At 31.1% G+C, this 17,277-nt stretch overlaps 1 protein-coding gene across 3 annotated transcripts in view; it reads left to right on the top strand.

Annotated features, from left to right (window-relative positions):
• LOC143252817 (solute carrier family 35 member F3-like) overlaps window positions 1-17,277 on the top strand; it is a 33,635-nt gene that overhangs the window by 11,123 nt on the left and 5,235 nt on the right. For 2 of the 3 annotated variants that reach the window (XM_076505552.1, XM_076505551.1), the window contains 3 exons: window positions 3,770-4,157; window positions 5,863-6,082; window positions 8,828-8,956. In XM_076505552.1, coding sequence (XP_076361667.1) covers window positions 3,770-4,157; window positions 5,863-6,082; window positions 8,828-8,956 — 737 coding nt within the window. The remainder of the gene's footprint in view (window positions 1-3,769; window positions 4,158-5,862; window positions 6,083-8,827; window positions 8,957-17,277) is intronic. The other variant, XM_076505554.1, reaches the window with a different exon arrangement.

The raw sequence follows: 17,277 nt of genomic DNA on the forward strand, positions 1-17,277 counted from the left end.
CTGTCAACCGATTAAGTTGATGGCGAAAGCCATAATTTAGTGGGTCAGTCGTAACTTTACAGAACTCCCAACACTAAACTTTGTGGTTCGATTCTTTACAATTTACGAAGCACAACTAACTCGTTATGTAGACGTTCGCTAAAGCAACAATAACAACATGAGAAATGAAGATTAGTGATGCAATGATACTAAATTTTGAGGTGAGAGGTTAAAACTATCTCTCTTATTCCTACCTTCCTCTGACAGAACAGCAAATTATGGAACTGATGATTTAACTTGCTTGTTTGTTGTGAAGCGCAAAGCTGTGCAATGGCTAACCGTGCACTGCCCATTGTAGGTTCTGAAACCCCATTTTTAACATTATAAACCGTCAAATAGATAGTAACATAGCATGAGGTTAGGTGATTAGAGCGCTCGACTCGTAATCTGAGGGTCGCGAATTTGAGACCCTGTTACACCAAACATCTTTGTCCTTTCAACCATGAGGGCGTGATTATCTGATGTTCAATCTCACTATTCGTTGATAAAAGTGTAGCTCAAGACTTGGCGGTAGGTGGTAATGACTAACTGCCTTGCCTCTAGTTTTCTACTGCACAATGATGGAATATTATAGCTGATAGCCCTCGTATAGCTTTGCGCGAAATTCAAAACAAACAAACAGACATACCATGTATTAATGTTAAGTTACGGTTCTCAAATACAATTTGTAGGGGTCAGCTGATTATCAAAAAATTGGATCTCGAATCATGTAGATTCATTCTCCGTTAAAATAAGTGATGCGGAAATTGAACGTAATTCATACTAACTTATTATCTATTGTTTGAAGTATTCACAGCTGATTATCCATTAAAACGGAAACCATTTCCAAATTAGGGAAACGAAAAGACACTAGGTGCACATATATTTCTCTCAGGGAGTGTGCCTTACGCGACAATAATTTATATTAATGTGCACGTTCAAATACTTAAAATATTCCTGAGTTTTTATCAAATATATTCAGATTATACAAGAAAATCCATTGTATATTTTGTCATTTTTATTTGATGGAGGAAGATATTGGTACAACCGATTCAAATGAAAAACCGTCATTAGTAGGTTAATTTCCTTTTATCGAAGTGCTATAAAGTCGATATTATATGACATTATATTATTACCGGTATAACTAGATGAGGAAAACAAAATTGATCAGATAGGAGAAGGTATATTTGAGGATAACAATACATGCAATATCAAGTATAGCGCTATACACATTATATTATCTTGATTCACCAGATGGCATGCAAATAAAAATGAAAAATTCAAATATAATGACAGTAACTAAAATCAAGTGTTTCAACATCGCATATTCTTTACTCAATGGTAACTAATGAAATTGGTTCTTTAGCCAACCCTAATATGATGATATAAACGTCACATAATTAGAGATTTAGCTACAGAATGCACTTCACAATCAATAACAACAAAATCCCTCTTCATTATTTATACTTGCATACAAAGTTAGGTGTCGAAATTAAAAGATAATGAAGCTGAAGGCAGGTTAATGAAAATTAAGTTTTTGTAAGAAAAACATCATACGTGGAATAAAAGAAAAACAAAAAATTAGGAAATGTGTAAACAACAGCATAGATAAAATTAGAATAAATTCAAATACAACAAAATTGTTTTTAATAAGCAAAAAGTCTTAAAACGTAACATAAGACAAACTGGAAACGTCATTGTGGTATGGGAAAATTACATAACTATGTAGAAGGTTAAATGAAACAAAACATAAATTTGCACTTGTACTATATTGATCATAAAAAGAACTGTTTTGGAATATTTGAAAATTAAATCTTATGTCCACTGATATACCTTAATACATATAAACACTTTCAATTCAATAAGAGATTAACGTAAAAGAGTTATAAATGTCAACTCTAGGTGTAAAGTGGCTTTATAAATTATCATCATGCTACACAAATTAATTGAAAAATGATCAATAGTAAATATTATATGAGTGTGAGGGTGTCCAGATAGTTCGTGATCCAACCTGCAAAGAAAAACAACACTGGTTTAACTATGATTCAATTTTAAACAGAATCTCATCTTAAATCTGCATATCTGCGTTAGCCCTACTACAAAGCTTTTATGTCCCCTTGAAAGAGCTCTACTTTATTTTAATATTTTAATATTAGGGAAGAGAATAAAAATCACTTGAAACTAAAGCCTGTAAGGGTTGTTGAGTAATTTGAAGTCAGTCAGCATCATGAATAATATTCGAAGCAACAAGCAGTTTTTGAGCTGGAGCATTATTTTGATGGAGTAGCAAACCTTATTTGAGCGATTCGCTGTTTTTATTTATTGACTCAATTTATTGATTAAGGCTATGTAGCAACCTTATACAACTGTTTTACCTCTTTTCAAGTAATCAATTAGTAAAACACTTTTGACATTCCCCCCATAATGGTACCACGATCTTCCCAACAGAAGATTGTGAATTGATTTTCTTTGGGATGGAAGAAGTTGCATTTTTGTCTCTGAATTGACCTCATGTTTCATACATAGTTATAAATATATCGAAATCTTTGTAATGGTAATTCATCTGTCATATATGAGAAAATTATTAATTTTACTTACAATTTCTGTTAAGGTCAATGTCCAGAGCTTACATGCTATCAGATAATTTTCACATGATTGTCTAGAGCGACCCAGCACATCATTTTTTTAACTATTTAGTATGCTGTTTCCATGTTCTGAAGAATTGCTTGCAATGTTATTTTCTTTTTAACAAAATTTTTCATTGAGGCCTGTGGTTTGATCTTCTTCTGTTTAACTCGGCTCGCTTGTTTTCCCCAAAATTCAGCAACACACAAATTAAGCCTGTTAATTATACATTACACATTGTTTTCTCATAAAAAGTCCATACTAAATATTTATCAGAAAAAATTATAAATTCTAATTTTCTTGCTGGGGTCACGAACTTTTCGGACAATACTCATGTGTCACATATCGAATGTTTCCTGTTTAAGCAGTTTTAAGGTCATTTAGGAGTATGTACTTTGAAGATGAATGTTACATATTACAAAGCAAATACATACCTTTCACAAATAATAAGGTATTAGAACGAACACACAGGCGAAGAAGCGTTGATTAAAAGGACTTGCTTCCCATCTTTATCTATGTACTCATAGCAACAACATTATCAACTTTGTTAGATAAACCCATATTCTAATGGTACCATTCTCTACATTCTCCATGAAAAATTGAATAAATAATATATTCCAATTAATGTTAAATGATTTTGTGTAAGTTTCAATTTCCAAAGTATTTATTTTTTATTGTATTTACGTATCCAAAGTATTACATCGGCAGTGTATGAATTGAGAGAAAAACAATTACAGAAATTGAGTTTATGTTGATAGAAACAGATAAATGGTTCGTGCAAATCGATTCACAATATATATGTTCACATGTAACTGCTGTACGGTATTTTATTACAGAATACTTTTAGCTGTTTTAGATATTGAAATATATGACTCAAGAATCCTTACACGCGATATCTCAGAAACCAATATAATTGGTTTAAAAAACATCAGCGTAATTAGTAGCATAGCATTATATGGATATTTAATTTTACACTAAATAAAATTATACAAATGTAAAATTTGAATATTCGTTTATTGTACTGGTACCTCTTTCTTTTAAAAAATATAACCTAAAGTAAAGAAGCTTTTTGTTCAAATTAAATATCAAGAGAGAAAATTTAATAATTTTAATTCTTATGTAACAGTAGGAGACATCGAAGATGACGATCAATCACCAAACAGTAGAAAAGAATTTCAATGTTGCTCTGAGAAACTTCGGCGAATTATTCTTGGAATATTTCTGAAACTGATGTATGCTGGTTCTTGGGTTGGAGCTGCACATTTACTCAAGTTAACTTACATATCAACTTTTCACCTTGCTCCAGGATTTACTCAAAATGTAACCACTGGTCTTGCAGAAGAAGCTAAAGTTAACGTCATCACTTCACTGCCAACAATGACACCTTCTTCCTTTAATGCACCTTTTTTCACAACTTGGTTTTGCACTATGTGGAATATATTGTTTTTTCCTATCTACTTGGGATCAAAAGCATTGACACAACCTGAGAATGATGCAACAAAAAAAATTATTTTGTAAGTTTTCTTTCCGTTTTGTCAAACTAAGTATATTTTAAATGCTTTAAAATATATGAACTGTTTTTATAATAAAGAACTTATTGTTAAAATCACGAATTTTACATTTCAATACTCCAAACTATAATAACATTTTTTTCGGAAAAGTGAAAATAAATCAAAGTCTTGTTTTCTTTGTCCTTAAAACATGTCTTGCAAATTTTAAAACAAGCTTGGTTTTGTATTTTGCATATTTTATAAATAACACACATCTATATTTCTAAGTTAATATGCATTAGCATTTACACTTAGCTTGAAGTAGTTCGTTCTTTATAAACATTTAATAGACTTATAAACCCAGAAAGAAACAAAATGGTTTAATTATGTCTAAAGAAGAATGCTTTCCTTTCATTTTCGATATTAGTTCAACTAAGTCACTTTTAAGTTTGACGTATAGTTCTTTACTCAGCACTAATAACCTAAAATACTTTAGTTATTTCAATAATATTTGACTATACCGTATAGTTATATGCTATTCAAAATTTTAAGATATTTTGGTTATTAGTGGTGAGCAAGCGACTATAAATCAAAACTTACAAACTGTTTACATTTTAATACAATATAATACCTAATGTATTTATTTGTTTCGCTCTCGAAAATAATACTGATGAACCTTATATTCAACGAGACTAGTCTACTGCAGAGGAGTAATGAATCAAGTAATATATTTGCGGATTCTTAACCGAAAGTACGTAGTGCATCATAACATAACACTGAACCTTTTGATCTATCTTGGGTGTCCTCTTTACTTTGTTAAACTAAACACTAAAAACTTCAGAGCCAGCTCTTGTCATTCAAATATTTATCAAGCTTTCCATTAAACTTACTCAAGTTAACTGAATCTATCCTAATTAAAGACAAAACCTTTTCCAAAGTCTGATCTAACCGTTCTGTTAAAGAAATAAACCTGTCTTTATTGAAGATGACTCGTATCCTGCAAAAAAGGTACACTTATGTACCGTGGTTTTTACTATTTACACCATTAAATATGATAAAGGTGATGCATCAACACTTTCACTTTCATTAACAACCTTAAACACCTGAATCAGATTTCTTTTTTCAAGAGGCTAGAAGTTCAGACATCTTGATATATCCTTTTATGATAACTTTTCAATCACCCCTCCCTCGTTGTCTCTCCTCTGAACCCTTTCCAACAATTCAGTGTCGTTTCTAAGATAAAGGTCCCAAAAATGAATACAGTGTTTCAAATATGGCCTAAATAATGACTTTTCCCATAAATGTATGATATCGTTACACTTGTATTCAATATTTGTTTAGATACAATCTAAAATCACTTTAATGACTTAAGAGACTGATCAACAACAGTACAATTTTTTCTTCTTCAATAACACTGTAAAAGTTATTTATATCAAAACTATACTTATAACTCAATTTATAATATTTCACATGCATTATCTTACAGTCAATAAAATTAAAAGTCATCAACTATTTATCTGCTCGACTCACCAAATAATCCAAATCTCTATGAAGAAACGAAAAATTCACAAATGAACTATTTTAGTTGAACATTATGTGTCGTATTATTACAAGTTTGAAGTTAAAAGAGAAAAAGTAAGTAACGTATTTAATATATCAATATATATAATTTATTATACTTCAAAACACAATGCTTGTATAATTAATTCTTTATCAAAATATGTTGCAGCGAATGTGTGCATCAATTTCACGAGAAAGGTTTCACGACAACGCAATTCTTCGGACGGTGTTCTTTGTTTTGCTTCCTCTCGGTCGTAACTAAGTATATGTTTATCTATTCCATCGGTATCCTAGATACGACTGACGTCCTTGCTTTGTTTTCGTCCAGAATTTCTTTCATCTACCTTTTGTCTTGGGTTGTTCTACATGAGCAGTTTGTTGGGTTAAAGGTAACTGAAGGAGTAACCTTATTAAATTTCATTTCAAGAGTGATATTTATTCATCATGATATTTCTACTACGTCAGAATATTAGAATTACTAAATAGTTATAAAAATTCTATGCATTTGTGAGAAATGTGTTTAAATATATTTTTAATGCTCCTCCATAAAACTAGCTTTACCAGTGGTCGAGCAAATATTTTTTCCAGTAAATTATCAAGGGTATTAAGTACAAATAATAAACAGATCTACGTTATTACTTTGACACCAAGTTTTTACATTAATATATATATTACGTGTATATTAGTCGTTATTATATGACATAAACAATTTTATCATTTCTGAATAATTGTCACAACAAGTATTAATTTGATAAGCATACGTTGTAAACATCTACGCATAAACTAAGTTTGATCAAAATCAGTTTAACATTATTTGAACTCATGATAAGAATAGTATCAATGATAATGGCAGACGACGACGATCTCATCAAATTTTCGAGCCAAGAATTGAGAAAAAGGTCAATATGTTATATCTGAAAAACGAATATTATTAAGCAACAGTCTATTTGTGAAATCTCAGCGTCAGCCCTCTGTTAATTGAATAAATCTAATTAAACATGAAAAACACGATGTTTCAATACCCTTGTATTCTATCAATATAAAAATGATTTAAAAGTTCTAGAATTAACAACCTTAAACACCCCTTATTTACCGTAAGTAAATCGGGTATACAGATAATTAAACATGAAAAACACGATGTTTCAATACCCTTGTATTCTATCAATATAAAAAATGATTTAAAAATTTACCTCAATGTCAAAGTTTTGATTTAAAATTATAGTTTACGTATGTTTTGGTTCTGATGCAATGTAGTTAGCTTACAACAGTAAACAAACAAACAGTACAAGTAACTTTCTATCATGTGGATTCACTCCTTATTTTACTTACATGGCAAAAATATGTTTTGAAATGCTTGGATTTATAAAGATATGTCAATATATATTACATGCAATTAGTTTTTCCTTTTCGACTATATGAATTAAATTAGTAATATTATTTCTTTTGGCATGAATATCGTTAATGAATTGTACTTGTCTGTTCTCAGAAATTTCGGCTTTATTAGCCCAGTTGTAATCAAATTATTTTATTTCTTTTGTTATAGGTCAATACAATTCTTTGTGAGCTCTACAAAGCTGGAAATATTTTCTATTATTTAATTTCTAGAATAACAGAATCTCAGAATATCATGAACCACGAAAGAATTGCATGGAACTTTAATAGAACGTTCGGGCAAAAAACACTTTGAACACTAAAGGTTCAATTCAAACAATACTTTATAACCTTTACTATTGACTGCTAAAGCTGTACACATATAAAAAAATCATAAAGCACGTATCTAAACCTTATAAAAAAAACCCGCTCAAACAAAACATTTTTAATTTTTTTATTATTATTATCTTGCCAGAATACGACAAAAACGGCTTGATATATTTCAAATACCTTGTAGAATACTAAATAAGGTTCTGAGATGGTCGTAAAAGTATCAGAAAGTTGATATGTTTCTTTATATTTTATACAAACTAAAAAAAAAATAATTTTAGCGTAAACGATGTTATCATTATTCTATAAAATTAGTTTTCCGACGGATATATGGTATGCCTTCATTAAACTTAAGTACAGAGTGAAACAGAAATTACCACCCAATAATGGATAAACATGAGATGACTATAGCATGTAAATACTCAGTGCTTTGTACATTATACAGTTGGTGTCTTTATGGAGCCGTCCCGTATATTATATACAAAGTGAAGGATTAAATAAAGATAGCAGTAAACACAATATTAAATTTTATTACACACATTCGTAATTCTAGCATGGAACCAAAAAAGGTGTTTGTAGCTTGAGTAAATAATGTGTACAGTATCTCAGTCCTTGTTTGCTTACTTTTTACGATACCTATTTGCAGATTTTTGAATTTCCAATTTTTTATTTTTGTTTTTATAAGGCAATGTGATGGTTCTTTAGTTATTGCTAACACGAAAATTTGTTGACAGTCAACAGGCAACGACAACATTTTTGTTTTTGAAGCAATATTGGCATCATAAGAGAAAGTTAAAGTGATATTTTTGTGTTCTAAACATATTAAAATATTTGAGGAAATTAAAAGCTTATTTTAGAAATTAATTTATTATTTTATAAGTAGTACTTAATTATGACACAAACTAATTTGGAATAAGATTCTAAAATAATGAAAACATAGCCTTCCTTAATGAAAAGTTTTATAAACTTGATAAATTTAAACATTTTATCTGTTCTTAAATACAGTTTAATGTTCACTAAAAATTGAATACTAAACAATTTATCTCACTGTCAATTCGTTATGAAACAGAGTATTAAAAATGATACACATAAATTTAAGTAGTTTAATATGGTAAAACACGAGAGCTACTCAATAGCTTATCTGTGCTATAGATATCGTACTTCGAATTCTAGAAATATAATCCACCAAAATTACAGAAGGCATAAATATTGTTTTCGAGTATTGAAATTTTATAATCGTGATTCAAAGTTTTATTTTAACGAAAATGAACAGATTTTCCAATTCAAATACTACTGTTTAGGAATATATAAACTGTGCTTTTTCTTTTCTTTTTTAGTTTAACAACACATCAACTAAGTGATGCAAGTACACTGAAGATACGTTATATATGATTATGCTTTTAATGTTGTAAAAAATGTTTTGCTGTTTTTAGATTGTAGCAGTCATATTATGCAATACAGGAATAGCTTTGTTAGCATACATGGATGGAGTTACAAAAACTCCAACGCTAGGGGGTGTTCTCTTGGCCTCTGCTTCAGCTGCAGGATCTGCAATTTACAGGGTTAGTATTATTTCTTTGTGTTTTTTTTTTTCATCTAACAATATAAGATCTCCAGCTCAGATGGTTATAATTAACAGAGAAAAGATCGTAACTTGAATTCAAAGCACCTAAGGGTATAGCTTTTATATTTAAATATAATATTACAACAATAAATACACGCCCTGTATTTAAAGATTTCTTGTGTGAAAAAAAAGAAACAAACTTTATAGAAAAAATTATAACCTGTATGCGTTTAGAATACTTTTAGTTGGTGTAAATATTTGGTTGGACTCTTTCATTATAAAAATATAAAAAGTTTTAGAGTATCTTGTACTTATTTTTCGTACCCTATGGGAAATGCAATTTCACGACATACGTATAAGGAATTTTGAATACACTGAAGAATAATGTGAAATATATTAAACTAATTTGTAACTAGTATACGTAAAAGTGTTGGTCATTTAGGAGTTTAAAAAATTTAACGCTCTAAGTTTATTACTTCTGACCATTCTATAAATTTTATTTGTCTGTAGTTAAGCACGAAGCTACACAGAAGACTATCTGCGCTCTGCCCACCACGAGTATTGTAACCCTGTTTGTAAAATTGTATACCTGGAGACATACAGCTGTATTATATGGGGGTATGTGGGTGGGGGAGGAAAATTACGTCATTCAGATAAAGTAAATTTTTTTTTGTTCACGTGGAATGTTGTTATATATGAATAAATCGGTTAATGAACAAAAAGGGTATATTTTATTTGAAGAGAGGTAAAAACATTTTATTTAAACGTTTATTTGCACTAATATTATTGATAATATAATTATTATAGTAACATTTGTTTGGTTTGAATTTTTCGCAAAGCAACACGAAGTGATAGCTGTCCCTAATTTAATAGAGGAAAGGCAGCTAGCCATCACCACCCACCATCACGTATTGGGCTACTCTTACCAACGAATAGTGGGATTGACAAGAACGTTATAACGCTCCCACGGCGGAAAGGGCGAGCATGTTTGGTGTGAGGGGACTCGACCTAACGAAGACATATTGCATCATTTATTCCAATACAACTGAACTAAGATGATTATTTTTATATTGCATTATTTTGCATATGTTGTCAATTTATTTAAATATATAAAATAATAATAAAAAAACATGTTCACAAAAATCCAACACAATTATGTTAGAAAATAACGTTTTAAGTTTCTTCTCAACTAAAAGTAATTAATGTGTTATTTAAAATTAAAATTTTAATTTGCGTCGAATTTCATGTTACAAAGAAATTTATTAAATATTAATAATCAGACGGTTTGAACTCGAATTAAGGTATTGATATGTCTGTTCCCAGCGATTCTTATTTTATCATTACTATTTAATTGTTGCGTTACACTGAAAATATAAATGTCTCAGGTTGAGGACAAAATAAAATTTTATTTTGCTGAAATGTATATAATGACTTAAATTAAAAACGAATATGTTTTAATTAAGATGGTATTAAAAATTATGTTCCTATTGTTCGACGAACATGTGCGTTAGATGTTTATAATAGTTGTCTCCAAACATTTACAGTATACGAAAAATAAAACAGGGGTACTAAAATTGAAAGATATGAACTAAATAACTTAGAGAAGAGTGAATGAAATGTTTTGTTATATTAGTACGTGTTTAGTTTGGAAGAAAAACTTTAATAACATTAATATGAACAAGACGTTATAAGAAACCGTATTATATGAAGGCGTGCTTTGTACGATGACATGAAACCCTACTTCAAACTTAAAAACAAACAAAGAAGTAATAGCTCTATTTAAAAATGAGTTGAGATATCAGTTGTCGAAGAGATTTGATTTTTAGTCCCTTTAAGCATTAATAGAAATACAAGAGCAATATTTAATCAGCTTAGGTCACTGGATATGAAAAAAACAATGTTTAAACAAAGCTACTTGAAAGTTTATTTCTTCTATTAAACCAGGTTAACAAAGATTTTGTTTCCACACACAGAAAGAAAGCTAAACTTTATCTGGTATAAAAAGACTGAAGAAGATATTTTGATTTCTTTGTATCACACACAGTTTTTAAAGATATACGTGTATATAGTTATAGGGGTTTATAAGATAAATTGCTTGTGTAATAATATTTATAACATAGCCGTAGCAGAGTGTGTTACCTCTTCAATAGAACGTCGCTATCGCTACCGCCACAGCAAGAAAAATATAGCAGAGCGACTGTTGTCGCAACATATTAAGTACAGTGATGCTATCTTTTTTACATAATCATTTGTTGTAAATGGATAATGTAAGAAAGAAAAACGCAAATTTCTTGGTAAATGTTAATACTTTGTTGCTACAATAATATAATACAAAATTATCAGAACAGCCTGCTTATCCATATTTGTGAATGACGAGAGAAAGCAATTGACAACCACACAGTCTTTGATATATTCAATGATAGTTCTTAAAGAACATAACGTCATAAAACATGAATATGACAGCAGTAATAATAACAAATGTAAGCTAGTAGAAAATAATAAGCAACTAATATTAGAAGATATTACGTCTCATAGTACTTGTTCAATTTTGTTATTGTTCTTTATTAATATTTATTTAATTTCCTAGCATGAAATTTTCACTCAAAACTTATCCACCAATGCAACTCTTTATGTACGAGAACATAATGAATGAAAAGAGGTTTAAAAGCTAGTGAAGGGAACACGCTTGATTCTTTTATCACTTGAAGCAGATAATTCTTTGTGCAGGAATAGTGTTATTCGGTTGTTGCTACTTTGGGACGAATTACTTGCAAATTTTGCTTCTAAGCACATTAAGAAGTTTTCTTTGTCATCTCCATCGGTGCTCGAAATTGACGAAATATCAGTTAAATCAACATTTATTGTCTTCACCGCAACCTTCCATTTTCTCTGAAAGTTTTTAAATAATGTATTTTTTTACAGTTTCTTTCCTAGCGTTCGAGTTCATCCAAATCAATTTAACCCACAGGTGAAAATCAGCAGCGAGACTGTGATATCTCATTGACAAAAGTAACTTCAAACAGCTTCTCAATTCCTGGAATCAAAGCATTAACAACTAGCTTGCAAACTTAGTTTACCACAAAGATCTTTCAGTTTTGTCAAACATGGGGTAAATATTGGCGAAGGCCCCAGTATGACCAGGTGGTTAAAGCACTCGACTTGTTATCTGAGGGTCATCGACTCAAATTCTGGTCATATCAAACGTGCTCGCCCTTTCAGCCGAGGGAGCTTTGTAACGTTATGGTCAATCGCAATATTTGATAATAAAACAGTAGCCTAAAAGATGGCTGTGAGTAATGGTGACTATCTGCCTTTCCTCTAGTCTATGATTGCTAAATTAGGGATAGCTAGCGCAAACCATACGGTTTGGCACGAAAGTCAAACTAACTAACTATCTGGCATCCTCTCTTCTTTTATTTAATCACCACCTCTCCAAGAAGTAGGAAGTTTAACTTAAATTATTCCTTATAACTTTGCTAAGCCAATATGCAATCTGAACATCTTGGACAAATACATTTATAACGATATGAGAGTTGTAGCGTTTGATCGATGAATTTACGAAAAAAAGGTCGAGATAGGCAGACATAGAAAGAGATTCAAGTGTATTATTTATATATATAATAATTAATTTATACAATATATATTCTCCAGTGGTATAAAATGTAGTAATATATAAAGTTCGATCCATTGTCAGTAGTGGTCTTGGTAACTTTGTTTTGAATGCAATATTTGATACAAACTATTTCCAGTTCCTTGGTATCAGAGGCTATTGTGACAGTGGGAAGCAAGCGCTGCTTATTCACTGTTCATTAAACTTTTTGGGTCAATCTAATGCGCACCAATGGCAGCACCAAACATGCTCGCCCTTTCAGCCGTGGGGGCGTTATAATGTGATCAATCCCACTATTTGTTGGTAAAAGAGTAACCCAAGAGTTGGCGGTGGGTGGTAATGACTATATGCTTTCCCTCTATTCTTAGACTGCTAAGTTAGGTACGGGTAGCGCAGATAGCCTTCGTGTAGCTTTGCGCGAAATTTAAAAACAAACAAACAAACAATGGCAGATGGAATCTGTAAAGTAACAAATTCAAAACTAAATCAGTGAATGAAAAACCATATACCATACACTTTCAATGCAGGTATTATCTTGAAGTTTATTTCAAGTCTCTTCCTATTGTTGGGAGCTTTAAATATCAAAAACAACAATAATTTTTATTATCTGTAAAAGTTTTTAACAACTTACCTGTTATGGCATCTCTTACACTCAGCTGTGGTCACAAACCATCTTTTTGTGCTAAGTTTCCTCTCATTCATCTTTTTATTGTGAGCGAATTTATTGTTAATTGCGCATCTTAGGATTTTCCAACCAAAACGGTTTTATTTGGCTGTGATGTCTGAATTTCCTAAATAGTCAAATTAGTTATGTGTGCGTTTTCTAATCAACCAGGCACTAGCAACGATAAAGACTCCAACAGTTGGTTGTTACACTTCAATTATTTCCTATTTTTATCTATCCCTAGAAGTATGAGACTCTGTCTTTACTATTTCAGCTGATGACGTGTTTCTCTTGTTTACTTCAATTTCTTTATTGATGCTAAGCTCGAAATCCTCTTGTTTATGGGAACGTTTGTAACTGATATGTTTCTTTAGATTAAACGTTATTTCTTATTGACACTGAATATTCCTTTTGAGCAAATACAACTTACACTGCAGTAAAATATTTGGAGTTGGGATCCACTTTCACTTCCAAAAATTCAAAATAGTCTTCTTTTGTAAGACCAAGGACGGCTTCTTAGATAGATTGTTAAAAACTTCTATATCAGAAATACTGTTTTTTGCGGTTTATTTTAAACTATATTCCATTTTATGACATCAACTAATGTACACCTCGCGCTAAACGTTGCTTTGACCGAATGACGAACGGAAATAAGGTGAAATAACTTCTGGTTGCCATAAAGAACATGTTTAATCCTGACACAAATAAATAACAGCAACTACTCTAACGCGTTTTTTTTTTTTTTGTATTCAGAATGCAGTGTGAATATATTGTATCCAATATGTTATACAAAATACTATATAGAAAACGATATAAAACTATTCTATATTCCAATAAGTATATATAATTTATAATATATTAAATACATAATAATAAATATATACATATTGTTTTGGCCCGGCACTCAGTGTTACGGTGTTCGACTCGTACTCTGAGGATCGCGGGTTCAAATCCCCGTCCTACTATAAACATGCTCGCCCTTTCAGCCGTGGAGGCATATAATGTGACAGTCAATACCATTATCCGTGGATAAAAGAGTAGCCCAAGAGTTAAATTAATATTAAATTGAACTGAATTCATAAACAGTAAATATTAAATATAAAAACATCATACAAAAATAGCGCTTTATATATATATATATATATATATCGTGATATTACGTCAAGTGCTGTGTGCAAACCATCGATGGAGATCGAATCAGCTGGACGTGTGAGATAGCACAAGTGATCCTAATTACGTTCGAAATAATATATATAACATTATATATAATAACTATATGTATAAAACTCTATGATTATGCAATTTTACAAAGTATACTTATATAATTATATAAAATACAATTATATAAAATATAATTATATACAAGATACGAATCATTACAGTTTATATTCTCTATTAAGAATGTAGCGTCGATCCACTTGTCTCCTCTATCTCTGATTAAAGACAATACAAACCACAAAATATTATAAACTTTTATTAAACAGTAAAAATGTCCTGTATAAGTATACATAGTGTTCTGTAAAATGACGCTCTACTTGCAATTTATTTTATCTACTGAACTTGCTTTCACAATACAAGCAAGCTTTACATGATAGCCCATCCCAATATTTTTCTGCACAAACAAAACTAAATGTTTGGTTTATGGGAATCTAGACGTGACAGAAAACTTTCAACTAAATTTTAGTTATGTTATTTGAAGCAGTAAATTTCGCGATAGCTTTTATAAGAAAGAGAACAGAAATAAGTTTTTGCTATGGAGTGTTTGGCCCGGCATGGCCAGGTAGGTCAAGGCGTTCGACTCGTAATCTGAGGGTCGCAGGTTCGAATTTTCGTCGAACCAAACATGCTCGCCCTTTCAGCCGTTGGGGCGTTATACATGTGACGGTCGATTCCACTATTCTTTGGTAAAATAGTGTTCCAAGAGTTGGCGGTGGGTGATGATGACTAGATGCCTTCTCTCTAGTCTTACACTGCAAAATTAGAGACGGCTAGCGCAGATAGCTCTCACGTAGCTTTGCGCGAAATTCCAAAAATGAAAAAAACAAACAATGCAATGTTATTCGAATCTCATCATTAAGCATATTTGCCCTTGATAGTCAGTCACATTACTGACATTTAAAAAGTAGCCTAAGAGGTGACAAAAGTAGAACTCTCACACATGGGATAAAGATACATGGTCTGTGACATTTAAATTGTCAGCTAACTTCACAGGTGAAAGTAAATTAGAAGTAACCTTTGAACGCAACCTCCATTTTTTAAGTATTAAAGGCAGTAATATATATTGAAGCTCAAAAACGCTCTACACAGAAACTATTATTTTTCTATTTGCGACTATATATGAGAAGATAGTTGTTCCTTATGAAATATTGGAATAAAGAATTAAAATATTAACTTCGGATAAAAAGTCTACTTTTATGTATCCTCTTACATAGATTTACCTTATTTTATTTCTTGAGAGTCTTCCCATGTTTTATAGTTTTCCCTATTTTTTACACCTGTTTTCTCAGAGAAATGACCAACTGTGACCTGTCTACTCTTATTACAACATCGTTTTATTCAAAATGTAACACACACAAAAACGAAAAAAAAGAAATTTTATCATACTTAGTCGTTGTTTGTTCTTAAGAACAAAGCTACGTAGTAGGATATATGTGCTATAAGCAAATATCAAAACTCCTATTTTAACGTTATAAACACCAAACTTAACACTTTGATTTTTTGAAGTTGAAAGCTTATTATTTCGTGAAAATGCACTTTTTAAATATATTTTTATCGGCTTATTAAAATTTATTAACTTTAGTACATTCATGTTGATTATATATCTGTATGAAAAATGGAGAGTGCTTTAAAACAAATTTTTATTTACTTTTTGGTCGTGGAGATGTGGAAATACTACTCTTTAAACGTGAACCTTATAAAAGGTGGTCTTCGTTTTTGCAGAGCAATATTTATAATTAGAAGGCACGAGATAAGGAAATAAATGTGAAATATAATATTTGGCTGTAATAAGACATTATAGCTTGTTTTGAGCTCGTAAAATTACATTTATGCTGATGTAAGCATAAGAATTTACTGGTTAACTAGGAAAGGTTTATCTGTGCTAATTGATTAGGAGTGTTTTCAACCATTGACTGCATCTGAAATGCCAATGTTTCCCAAACGTTCATTGAAACAGTCGAGTATAGCCTCCTTGTATACCTTGGCCGCACTTCCACATGTAATACATTTGGTAAAAAGGCAGTGTTATTACTAGTACAAGCTTCATTTGACAGTATAGTTCTATCATTGCAAACATTTCAGTTTATTGCCATATTATTAAACTCAGTTTAACTACTGACAGAAACTTCTCTGTCCTTCTTTGCACCTTTTCTTACATCTTCGCCTTCCAGTGCAATTCTATTCTGCTTCTTCTACTTAGAAAGCAGTTGGACCACAAATTCTTTTTCTCATACCCAATAGTCTGCCTCATTGTTCGTGTGACTTACCAGTCTTACCAAGTTCAGGAAACGCTCTGATTTGCTTTTCATAAGGCCAATATTTTTTGCACGTATTGATTACCCTGTTTTAGTCCAGTGGACTGAAAACTCACCTGTATTTGCAAAGTTCAAAACTTCATGAATGTTATTTAAATCGATCTACCTAGTTAATGTAACATCTGAAAGCTAATCACATGGACTTGCATATTAGTGGTTGTAATGTTTCAATACTGTTAGTATTTTTTGTTTGTTTTTTAGGTCGTAAATATAGGTTTGACCAAAATACAAGCATATACAGACAGAGAACACCGACCATCAAAAGAAATTTAATATTTTTTGTGCTTGTAAAAGCAAAAGTAACAGTGCTGTAACTTGGCAATAGCACAATTGAAAATTTGGCACATTTCGAAAGCACCCGACTGGTACAGCGGTATGTCTACGGACTTACAACATTATAATCAGCAGTTCGATTCCCCTCGGTGGACTCATCAGATAGGTTGATGTGGCTTTACTAAAAGAAAACGCACGAACACTCAACTTTCAAGCAGCAGATAAATACACTACCTTTG

The sequence above is a fragment of the Tachypleus tridentatus genome, chromosome 6 (genome assembly GCF_004210375.1).
Source record: "Tachypleus tridentatus isolate NWPU-2018 chromosome 6, ASM421037v1, whole genome shotgun sequence".
NCBI lineage: Eukaryota > Metazoa > Arthropoda > Merostomata > Xiphosura > Limulidae > Tachypleus > Tachypleus tridentatus.